The sequence below is a fragment of the Opisthorchis viverrini genome, assembly GCF_000715545.1.
Source record: "Opisthorchis viverrini unplaced genomic scaffold opera_v5_49, whole genome shotgun sequence".
NCBI classification, from domain to species: Eukaryota; Metazoa; Platyhelminthes; class Trematoda; order Opisthorchiida; family Opisthorchiidae; genus Opisthorchis; species Opisthorchis viverrini.
The window spans coordinates 88,609-101,098 of record NW_008751705.1 but is presented as its reverse complement, the minus strand read 5'-3'; the positions used below and the strand labels follow the sequence as shown (position 1 = coordinate 101,098).

Here is a 12,490-nt window from a genome sequence, read left to right as displayed (position 1 = left end):
AGCTTCGTTGTTCGAACCTAACCTCGGCGACCCGACTGGGTTTGGTTGAGCGAGTTGGAAGTATCTCAGCCCTCCCTACTTCCTTCAGGTGGAATGACTGCTCCGAACACTGAACCTACTACAATCAGCAATCAAATCGGTTACCACTGGTTCATTATCGGGGGAGGGAGAGAGGGTACACCCTCAGCGATAAGCTAACTAACTAACGGCAATCTACTCAAACTGAGTTATCAGCGCTCTTCTCGATGGCGAAACCCCTTGACGTATAAACCACACAGCTTGTTACAAAGTCCGCGGTTTTGAGTGGGCGAAATGTGGACAAAGTTTTTGGAAAAGCGTGTCTCTATTGGCCGCAGACTTGTGAAAGCACACGGCTTGCGACACGCGTTGAAGACCGGGTGATTGAGGTTCCCCTCTCACTTTTCGAATGTCGTGTTCTGCAGTTAGATATACCGGACAATCGGTAGTGTTCCGGTAGTCAAACTGTAAAGCACCAAGAGGAAGCGTCGGCTCAGTCATTGTCCTGGGCGACGAGAGATGACAAGAAATAAGAACGTTGATTGCGGACGCCAATCACCCATACAGATCAACGGTATTCCATTGAGGTACTTGAAGACCATACGTCGAACGAAATTGAGGGTGCGCGATGCGGCCATCAGACCTAGACCATACGAGCTGACAAAATCCGCACATCCAGAGTATTTGACCAATTGCGTTTGCGGTGAATTTGGAAGGCACCTTGTACAGACAGCTGTATCAAGTGTCTGAAAATGATGTCACGGCTTTTACGGAGAGGTTGGTGGACGTTCGGAAGGTCAACCGCAGAGCATATTCTGAGCAAATCAAGCTATCTTGCTAAAGAGGGACATATCACAGCGGAAGACATTGGAAAACCTGACTTAGAAGGGTTAGGGCATCTGATCGACTTCTGGATCATCACGTCGTGTCGAGAACCAAGAATCGAAAAAATGTCCAGAACCTGTTGCTGATCGTTGTTTATGGACGGTAAAAAAACAGATCAGTTATCTCCAAATAGAATGACCTTCCTCCAAGAGGACGTTATCTTGAAGTGAGGATTCGTATACGACTGGGCAAATATGCACGTTGACCGTCGGTAATCGGAATACGCATGAAAGGATATGGGTCATGTTTGTATGGGGATATGAACACATATCTGTTGGTTTACCTTAGCAAAAACCACCGTCGTGAATATCTCCTGAGAACTTCTCACCCCAGACAGCGTGCATTTTTTAAATTATGGGCGTCGAAGCTGTGTGCAAATGTTCGAACCGCTGCTGAGCCGAACCAGTGAGGATTAAGTTACCTAGTTATATATCTGTCTTAAAGATGGATATACGCGTTTAACTGAAGCAGTGATCATGAAAGACAACAGGACAGTACATGACCTTGGTTGTTGGTCTGTTCGCCGAGCTTGGTAGTTGGATTGCAAACGTTTCATCACCAGTCGAGGTGACATCGTCACTCAACCCAGCACTGCCGACGTCACTTCGATTGGTAATGGAACGCCTGCAATCTAACTGTCAAGCTCGTCGAACACACCAACAACCAAGCAACACAACCGAGCAACATATTCTCCGTAACAAGACCGGTCATTTCAGCTCAGGTTACAGTACCTTTCGTTGTCGGGCAGTCTGCCATTCTATCGCAGCTAGATATCAAACTGATGCGGTGTAAAGCGAAATTCAGCCACTGGCATTGTCGAGTGTGAAAATCGTATTATCCCATCCTGTGTACAAATGCTCGAACCGCTGCTGAGCCGAACCAGTGAGGTGCAAATGTTCGAACCGCTGCTGAGCCGAACCAGTGAGGATTAAGTTACCTAGTTATATATCTGTCTTAAAGATGGATATACGCGTTTAACTGAAGCAGTGATCATGAAAGACAACAGGACAGTACATGACCTTGGTTGTTGGTCTGTTCGCCGAGCTTGGTAGTTGGATTGCAAACGTTTCATCACCAGTCGAGGTGACATCGTCACTCAACCCAGCACTGCCGACGTCACTTCGATTGGTAATGGAACGCCTGCAATCTAACTGTCAAGCTCGTCGAACACATCAACAACGAAGCAACATATTCTCCGTAACAAGGCCAGCACAAGACCTTGAAAAGGAGATGATGTGGATGATAGACTTTCGATTAAGTCACCGAATTAATTCAACAGTGGAGTTAGCCATGGTATCGAAAACATCCGTGCAACGAATAGGGTTTTCGCGCACGGCTATCCACATTCTCCTCCATGGTCTATCTGTTAGCTGTTCTACCGCCGAACAACCTCACATGAAGTTCAGCAGAGCCGTAGGTTGCACAAGAACGCAGGTTGGAATGATGGATGAACGGCCTTACTGTGGGCGTGATCTGTTCTACTTGGGTCGTTGAAAAAACCGGTAATATCATTCTGTAGATTGAAGTGATCGGGTAGTGTAGTCAGCTTAATAAGTCGTCCAAGGGGAATCACGGCTATACCGAAAAATCTGGAGGGGAAACAGTTATGGCTAGCCTTATTACTCAGAGCAAATACACTGACTGACAATGTATGACTGCAGTCTACTGGGCCATCACAATAAAAGTACAGTGGAGAGAATTAGAGAAACGGTCGTAAGCGGTATCCGGTTGAATTTGAAAGATGTTGGCGACGGTGCAAACTAGGCTTACTCGTGACTTTGAGTGTGAACAAACTCAATTCTAGAAGGTCCATCTATGAATGCTGACCAAATGTAGGGGGATTTTCTGAGTAGCGTTTTCCTCTTTCGGCCAGAGTGGACAATGGTGCATATAAGTTATGTGCTATGGTGCTGATTCCTTGGATTCTATTCCGCGCAGCAAATCGCCTATTAGGTGCGATGAAAATGTTGTAGATGGTTAGTGGAACCATACTGAAACCCAGAAGCCATTTCCAACCCGACTGGAACTCTTCCGGTGACAAAACGGCAACAGCTGATCCGTTTGGTCGGATGTTGTATGTCAATAGTGTTTGAGAGAACGAAACCCAATACCCCACTGAAAACTCGTCTGGTTTCGACAAAGAAGAAGCTAATTGACAAGGCAGACTAAAGTGCTCGTGTGGTACGGCACTCCGTTTCCGATGGCTCAAACGATGGAGCGCTATGCTCGTCATTCAACACCGGCGATCCATTGACTGACGCATTCCAATCTCTGTTCCACATTAGTCGTATATTAATCTACCATTTCAAATTTCAACTGAAACATATTTCTTCACTGGATACAGAATTTGGCAGTATTCAGACAATCGAACCGGAATGTGGTAAAAATGTACGCAGACATTTTTCGGATGGCCTCTCAGACCGACAGGCTAGACTCTTTCTCTAAGATCTCTGTGACTTTATAAGGAAGCATAGTTAGCGTTATCCAGGGTCGTTTATTTATCGACTGTTGGCGTTGTATCGAAATGCACGGAAAGTGAATAACCTTGGTTGTTGGTCTGTTCGCCGAGCTTGGTAGTTGGATTGCAAACGTTTCATCACCAGTCGAGGTGACATCGTCACTCAACCCAGCACTGCCGACGTCACTTCGATTGGTAATGGAACGCCTGCAATCTAACTGTCAAGCTCGTCGAACACATCAACAACGAAGCAACATATTCTCCGTAACAAGGCCAGCACAAGACCTTGAAAAGGAGATGATGTGGATGATAGACTTTCGATTAAGTCACCGAATTAATTCAACAGTGGAGTTAGCCATGGTATCGAAAACATCCGTGCAACGAATAGGGTTTTCGCGCACGGCTATCCACATTCTCCTCCATGGTCTATCTGTTAGCTGTTCTACCGCCGAACAACCTCACATGAAGTTCAGCAGAGCCGTAGGTTGCACAAGAACGCAGGTTGGAATGATGGATGGAAGTACGGCATAGACGTAATACGCCGTGATTCAAGCTCCATAATTTAAAAACACAAGCCACCCGACACGAGGAGACCGTATTAGGCCTTCAGTGAGCTAGTAGACCACGAGAGCGCGCAATCTAAGGGTGAACGGCCTATGTGTACTGTGGGCGTGATCTGTTCTACTTGGGTCGTTGAAAAAAACCGGTAATATCATTCTGTAGGCTGAAGTGATCGGGTAGTCAACCGAGCTTAATAAGTCGTCCAAGGGGAATCACGGCTATACCGAAAAATCTGGAGGGGAAACAGTTATGGCTAGCCTTATTACTCAGAGCAAATACACTGACTGACAATGTATGACTGCAGTCTACTGGGCCATCACAATAAAAGTACAGTGGAGAGAATTAGAGAAACGGTCGTAAGCGGTATCCGGTTGAATTTGAAAGATGTTGGCGACGGTGCAAACTAGGCTTACTCGTGACTTTGAGTGTGAACAAACTCAAACTCTTGGTCTAATATGGGCAGCGCGATTGGATGACTGGCCCGATGGCTGTGAAGCTCTCTGGTAACTTATGACTTGTCCGTGGTCCGAGATTATCATAAGGACACAGAGGACTGATGAACCCTAACAAGAATGGAACCCGAGTCCAGTAGTGGTGTGGCCCAACTAGAAAAAATCGTGTCATCTGTAGCGACTGGCCTTCTGTCTACATAGCCCTGGAACTAATTTTATTAGTACACCCACATAGACTGTCTATTATCTTGTTTACCTCACAACCACGACCATCACCTACCATTTCCTCAGCACCTACTTCTTCGCTAAGGGGAGAATATTTGTAGAGGTCACGCATCAGATTACGCGTCACAAACACTCAAACCACGTGACAATTCCTGTCCCACTTGCAACCTTAGCCGACAACTCGTACACTACGACTTCTCATCCACTTTTGTTTAAGCGGCTACTATTTGCGCAATGCCCCAGGCTTATGAACTTCATTCCACACAGGTCGAGCTGTATTCAGGTTCATGCGAGTGTCAAACACGAAGGGACACCCCTCTCTTCACAATGCACACAATAAATAGGCATACAACTAGGTTGCACACACACACACACTCGCGCGCATAGGACAGGAAGTCAGCAGAGCTCTGCAAGTCTCCACGGACAACTACCGAACACGTGTAGCAGTGATACTGTACAGAAGACACGTCCCGTGTCTGGACTTTTACTCAGGAACTCTCAACACGTGTGCTCAAACGATAAGTCACTTTTTGGCTTATTCCACTTTTCACATTGTATCTGTTTATACCAAGTGCACCTAACTACTGTATTCATCACATTCTAGTAGGACAGACATTTGTCGGTGCTTGTTACCTTCTGATAATCAACTTAATTACGTCACAACTAGAGCACTAACATTATTCATTCTACGTAATGCGACTTGCGAAGCAAGTATGCTGCCTTTAATATGCTAAGCGTATCTGACATCCGCATCGACGATCCGTCTAGAGAAATTCCGTCTCAAATCCTGCAACTTAACATAAGTGTACAAAACGTTATCCGACAGGTATACACTGAGTCAGTGACTGAAGTTGACCAGATAAAATGAGGGTCAACATTACCAAGGACTTAGCGCTCCGTTTGTTACCTTTTGATAATCAAGTTAATCATGTCACAACTAGAGCACTAACACATCACAAGAGGGAAACTGTTAGAGTTACAATGACATGGGCGAGTAACAGTATGTAATAGCAAGTACGGGGCCCGTGTGTTGGGATTACTCATCTCAAGAGGAAATACTGAGCAATAACTAACCCACATTGTCGAGCAGCATTTGAGCGAACTGCTCGGGTGTCCCCAACCACCATTATGAAAGCTTCGGTATCTTCTGGTGCCGTTTCGCACGATGTTTTCTTGGTACTGCAACGGTTCGGAGTGTGGGCCGTGTGTTGAACAGCGGTATCAGTTGAGGAGGTGGGCCCACGTCGGACATCTGGAATGCGAGATAGGGACAGAACAAATATAGAACATGCTAGGTAATGAAACATTTCAGTGAAGCCATAGGTGTGTTGATGAGACCAGTTTTTGACAGCTGTTCTCCCTGCAAATAAAATCACGACATCATAAGATCTTTATCAAGACGAGTCTTATTCGCACTGCCAATCAGGGCTGAGGTCAAGCGTCGGGACGAAAATAAAGGATAGTACTATGGGAATGGTATGGAATCTAGCTAGACCCCATGATAGTGCACTCATTCATCTGCTTGGTCCGCCCATGTACCTTTGATAGTCACTTGTTTCACTCATCTGTACCCGCCGTTCACCTTGCCACGAAAGCCGTCTCGTCCTACACTTGTGTGTGAATGTGTGCAGCTGACCTACTTACCCGTGCGCGTTCGTGTCCCGTTTGCTGAGCCTACATTGACTTGTTTACTCATGAGTCCCATGTGATCGCACCGTTAATCAGAATCACGAGACAGTCGTCGGAAACGTAGACCGCAACCCACACTACTGAGCCAACATTCCGCTAGCCATTGACTGCTATGCGGACCTTGACACTGCACTGTCTGCCGGTCAGTGACAGACTTACGCCCATGTTGACGCTACGAACATGGACAATTGAGGTTCGTTGTGTAAGTTTGCTCACTTTTGCGCACATAAAATCGCAGACCCAATTATTCCTTTTAATATTCAGCTTCTGCCGAGTCGTCCCAGTTACCCGGTTTGGGCGTTAAAGATGACTGATGCATGTGGCTGGACAGTTTGACGGAAATGGCAAGGAATCTAAATCCGCTATTTGCTCCTTTTTTTCTCTTACCCTAATAGTACCGTATAGAAACCCAGCTCCGACTTTGTTTTGCCTACCCGGAGGTTCTGGTATTACGCGTCACTCGAAGATACCGTTCGACCGTTACAAGTATAGTGATAATGGACCAATGACTGAGAGCCATCTTGTCCAAGACCTACTGTCGAAGAGAGCTCAGCTACTACCGGAAGATTTGTGGTTGGAACGCGGCCTTGACTTTCCGACTGTCCTTTTCTGGGCTTGAACAACCTGACAGTAGATCAGTCATCGTGCTTCCTTGGAGTTGTGTGACAGACAATCAACGAAAGGGTACCGCAGCTGAACGAGGATTAACTTCTATCAAAGACTGGATTGGATTCAGATGCTGAACTAGGCGACATTTAGTCAGCTGACCTTCGGACTGGCATTTGATCTCTCCTGGCGGAAAAATCGGACGAAAGCAAGTGGCCGAATCTCGGAGGTTTATCGCTTATACTCTAGGAATCATCCAAGAGCGATCTGTTATGGGACGCATTCTCAGATTTACTAAAACGAATTAAGGTCTTACAATCTGGAGGACTAGTGATACAGTATGAACGCTGAGTTCAAAGTGGCCCGTGTTGGATCATCGGCCTTGATTTGTTGTTATCTTGAGTAGATGGATAGGAAGAGCAAAACTAGCCAACGTTCTTTACACACTACACCATTTTCACGGCTCTACTTTGATCATCAGCAAGCTTGTTGTAGATTTCCTTCCTCAATCGACTGATGTTTGAAAGGGTTGGGAGCGGGCATCTGCATAGTACTTGCGAAGTTGAGTTTGAGCAAGCAGTACTTGGATGATTTTGTCAACTACTCTTTTGTGGGACGGGTTCAAAACGGTCTGCAGTCAACTAGTAATGCATCGAAAACCCAACTTTCTCCTGAGGTGGATGGCTACAATGTTCCGAGTAGATGTATGTCTTCTTAAACAGTCCAGAACTTCCCACAGAGGCCTTCGGAACTAAAGACAATCAACTACGGTAATTGCTCTGGTTAGATACCGATCAAGAAGGCCAAAACTGTCCCTGGGTGAGGGATATTCCTTCAAGAGAAAGGACAACCAGTGAGGATCTTGTCTGGATCCGTTATGCTACTTTGCTCAGATATAAATAACATATGGAGATGCGTTTACCGTTTATGACATGGCAACCGCGGTTATTGCTAACACGTCTGGGCGGGTCAAAAGACGAAACTCCCAGTTAAGACGAATTGTGAATGTCAGCGTTCGAAAAACTGATTGTTTTTGTTAGTTCTTCAACAATAGCAGGTTCACTGGAACAGAGCGTGTCATTATCATCATTGAGGCCATACTAGATTAGCATGAAGTCAGAGCTGTATTTATTCTGACCCTGCTCTGAACATATGAAGTCCACAGCACTACCACTCCTAAAACGTCAGGTGAATCTATATCTGTGTAGTGTACTACTCATAAGGTTGCTGAAAATCGGTCGACAGCCCACGACCGGTTTCGCCCTTCCACTTCGGGCTCATCAGGTAGGCGCAGTCTCCGGGTTTCCGTCAACCTTATGTTCTACTTGAAACCAAATTGCACGAACTTAGCGAATATACACTCATCTGCAAACTAATTTGGTTCTTTCGAGAGACTCAGGTGAATCTAGTCGTATTCAAGATTTGACCGGATGACAGGGGGAGAACAGTCCAATACTATGGTATCGCGGTCACNGGATACCATCAAACAGGGATGATGCTGCATTACGAATCCGTGCTTTAATGATACCAAAAGTTGTGCAATCTCCCTGCTGACTTCCCTGGATTTTTAGTTTGGCGACTTTCGGTTTGTCCACAGAACTGTTCGTCGCATTAAATCATTACGAGTCATTTGGGCTGCTTGCCGGTTTCGTGAATTACGTAATCACTGCGTGTGTTATCAATTACCTGAAGTTGCTTGATGTAACAGAGCTGTTGCTTGGACAGATACGCCTCGCGCCGTGCAAACTGGGGCGGGGGTGTTCGACGACGTCGTGATTGAGGATTCAGGCGGAGAGCAATCTAAAGAGAGGAAGTGTAGAATCGAAATTTAAAAAGTAGCCAACCTTCGACGTACAGAAAAAAAACACGTCTTGTACGAAAAGTGGGCAATGAACACAATGGGGTCTCTTTACAGCGACCCCTGAAGTCCAAAATGGTTGATCTAGAGGAGTGGACACTTTAGATTGTGTTACGACGCGATGAATCCCTATAGAATCAGTGCAAACCTGATGCCTGCTCTTCCCTTGTGGATAGGAAAAAACGCACGTGATTATACGGAGATCAAATCCTCCTAGTATGCCACAGAAGAGTGGAAAATCTTTCTATGGGGTTGAAAAAAGCGGTTCAACGGTATTTAGCAGATTCTCGTCAGGTGTGTACTGAAGTGAATTTAAACAATACCGGCGAGAAAACAATCATAGGCGGTCAGACTTGTTCTCGCTAACATTTCTAATCAGACCCCAATGGCCAAAGTATGTCTGCTTTATGGTATCACATCAATTTACGTGGTAAACGATCTGGCTGGAATATATAGGAAACTTCGGCTAAGTAGTACCGAACATATGCCAAGTAGAGTGAAGAAACGTTTTGGTCATTCGATATGAACCACAACCGTCGGTCGTGCGTCACTCGTTCAAAAATCGTCATCGTCATTGTACTGCAGGCTTCTAGAAGGCGGTTACTCAAGCTGGCTGAGGTGACGACGATCGAAAGGCCAAAACCAAGTTTGTACAGACGTGAGAAACTTTTCAAGTGCAGTCCGCCTTGTGTTATATTACTGAACATTAGTCCTTTTTGCGAGAGAACATTTCTGTTTCGTTACACTGACAGGAATGTACTTGGCACCGGGACTGGAACAGCACAGAGGCTAAGGTACAACGTCTCGCGATTTTACAAAGGGGGCTTTTGACCCGCAGAGCTGAGCATTATGTCGTCAATTTGACTCAAGGCTATTTCACCAACGGTATTTACTCCGTTTATTTTAGTGACCAAATTCCTTCCTTCCCCAAATCAAGGCGAACGACTGACTGTGATCATTTTACGTCGAAAGTACACGTAATTTTGCATGGCTGATTTAGCTAGCTGATACGTTGGGAATCCTTTCAGTCACTTCATGTGAGTGATATGAAGAATTACCGTTGATAACAATGTTTACTCCCCAGGACTTCCGGTGCATTACTCTACTAATCAATATCAGTCGGTCTGTCCCCCGATTCTCGCCAAAGATAAGCACATACGTTTCTGATCTGCTAGACCAAAAGGGCGATCGGTACCGCTTAATTGAAAATCCGTTTCCCACATTGGACTCACTGTTGGCTTGTTGTTTCCCAAGCTTGTACTCCATGAGAACAGGGTCCCAGGTTCGCGGAAATCTTAGTTAATTATGTAATCGACATCACCATCATCATCATTGTCAGCTGTAATAACCGCGTACTAGTCGTACAGTGGTTGTAACCGCCACAGTTTCGTTCACCGACGATTCGGGGAGATGGGGTAGGTAGCTGCGCATTGGAGGCGGGAGCCGATAAATTAGTGCATAAATACAGCACTGTAAGTGGACTGTCAAGTGGGGGGAAATTGGGAAGGGAGCTATGCATTGAAGGCAGTAGGTTGGATGCATGAGCGCCATTGAGAGCGCGACTGGGCCATATCTGACAATGTCTCTAGCCATTGGTGTGGCCCGTCTCGGGGTCCCCATCCAGGAAGACGACAGTGACCAGCGCAGCGGAGTGTGCTGGTGATGGCTTTTACACCTCGCTGTCAAGTCATTGTTTGACCGCCTCTAGCTCCCTTCCACCGTTCAAGTGGTTGTGCGAAAAGAGCCATTCGAGGAAGTCGGTCGACTGACGTACGCAGCACGTGGCCAAGCCAGCGCAACCGATGCAGTGTAATCAGTTCATCTATTGAGGGTGGGTTATTTCTCCCAAATACCCTTCGACGAACTTCAACATTGCTGATCCGGTGTTCCCACCAGATTCGGACAATGCTCCGAAGACATCGGTGGTCAAGCTGCGTGCAGCGGCCCGGTATCTGACCCATATAGTAATATGGAGCGCGAAAAATGATATTTTCATCCGGATTGTGAAGGCTAGAGCAGCTTTTGTGAACCTGTGTCGCCTGTGGTGTGACATCAGCTTCTCTATCAAGGACCGAGTTTACAATGTAATCGACAAGTAACATAGAAGGAACTTCAAAAGATACCCGACATTCTTTTTATCTAGAACCATACAAATCAATATCAACAACTTCCCGTACACATCCTCATGATGAAGTTTGTTCAGCCTAGAATTAGCACTTTTAAAAATTCCGTAGTTTCTTATCCTACCCGCCATCTGTTGAATTTCATCTTAATGTGCGATGACCATAGACAGTCAAACTCCCTTGTCTGAATGCCTCCATAAATTTTGTTCTCTTATCGATACAGGATGCTCCTCCACGTTTCGATCGATGTAGTTATCAAATCAGCTGTAGATGTGTGAATTTTACGATAAGATTCAGTTCCATCGAGGTTCACAAAACCGGTCATGACTTGGAAAGCGACCAGCCATCCCGATAGTACTCAGGATATGCCATGGTGCAATAATGTTGACTAAACTGATGATATCTAGGAAAGTGTCCAACCGCCGGGAAACGTCGGATTAACGTATTGTGTGCCCCGATCGATGATACCCACAGAACGAAATAAATGAATGATACGGGGCGGACAAATCATCAGATGTGCACAACTTTGCGCTTCGATCATCACACTGGTGGTGGTAGACCACATCAATCGAACTAGATGAATTTCTTAATGCAAAAAACAACAGAATGCACCCGTACGAGCCACAGCCTTCCCAACATTCCAACGCACTTCTGTTGGTGACATCGATCCTCCGGTTCAAACTGCCTTGTCAACCAATAGGATCAGACTGTTCTTTCGGTTATTACTTCACCATTCCTCATATAGGTGAACGTTCAGCCTTTACGACCCCAGGAGAAACTATCAAAATTACGTGTCCCCTGAGAGGGGAATCCTCCTGCTCTGGCACGGGACGCTTGGATTAGATTGACACACCAAGTTAATGCAACAAACTGAAGGGTGCAAACAGAAACACCAGATTACAATTGGGTCGTTTGAAGCTCATACACAGTTCCAAAAGTCGATGAACTGAATTCTGGCAATACTTCGTCTGTGAACATCTATTGCTCTTCGAGCCGTAGTGGCTGGGTTACTGCTAAGGGGAGGGGATGTCATCGACCCGGAGGAAAGAACAACATTTTGAGCAACCACGCTGCCCGGGGATCTAGGACGGGGGTGCTATTTTGTGTTTGGATCCGAAAAGGGAAAATGAAAAAAAAACATTGATTGAATGGCAGTTGGCCATCAAAAAATGACTCACGCGTTAAAACCACTCGTTGTTTTTCCCTTCGCGCCTGTACATATCTGACGGATGTCAAAGGAAGAAAAATGAAAGTGAGAGGGTCAAAGGAAGAAGCCAAATTCAACACATTATCATGAGGGGGATAGAAACAAAGAATCAGTCAACCATGTTCGATTACTGCTAGTACATTTATGAAGACAATACGCGCAAAAAATAACCTGGATATATTCGAAAAATCTGGTTAATGCCTGCATGTGAAAGGGGATTATGGTCGGTTGAACCATCATCGGCAGAAATATACCAGTAACAAGTACCGACGAATGAGTGCCACACAAGTCAGAGGAACGGAGGCTCCAGCCAAAAGGTCGGAAGAAGAGGAAGGCACAGTGAAGACTTTGGATCTAAAAGCTTTGAGGACCAAGACCGCCGGCAAACTTTCAAAGAAAACCCGGGCA

The 12,490-nt window shown here is 45.8% G+C and overlaps 1 protein-coding gene across 1 annotated transcript in view; it reads right to left on the bottom strand.

Annotated features, from left to right (window-relative positions):
- Positions 1-3,318: 3,318 nt before the first annotated feature.
- The window catches only part of T265_03411 (hypothetical protein), a gene marked incomplete at both ends in the record, with an annotated part of 67,823 nt that continues 58,651 nt past the window's right edge, over positions 3,319-12,490 (bottom strand). Inside the window, 4 exons of the mRNA XM_009167895.1 lie at positions 3,319-3,579; positions 5,670-5,851; positions 8,581-8,694; positions 12,054-12,097. Coding sequence (XP_009166159.1) covers positions 3,319-3,579; positions 5,670-5,851; positions 8,581-8,694; positions 12,054-12,097 — 601 coding nt within the window. The remainder of the gene's footprint in view (positions 3,580-5,669; positions 5,852-8,580; positions 8,695-12,053; positions 12,098-12,490) is intronic.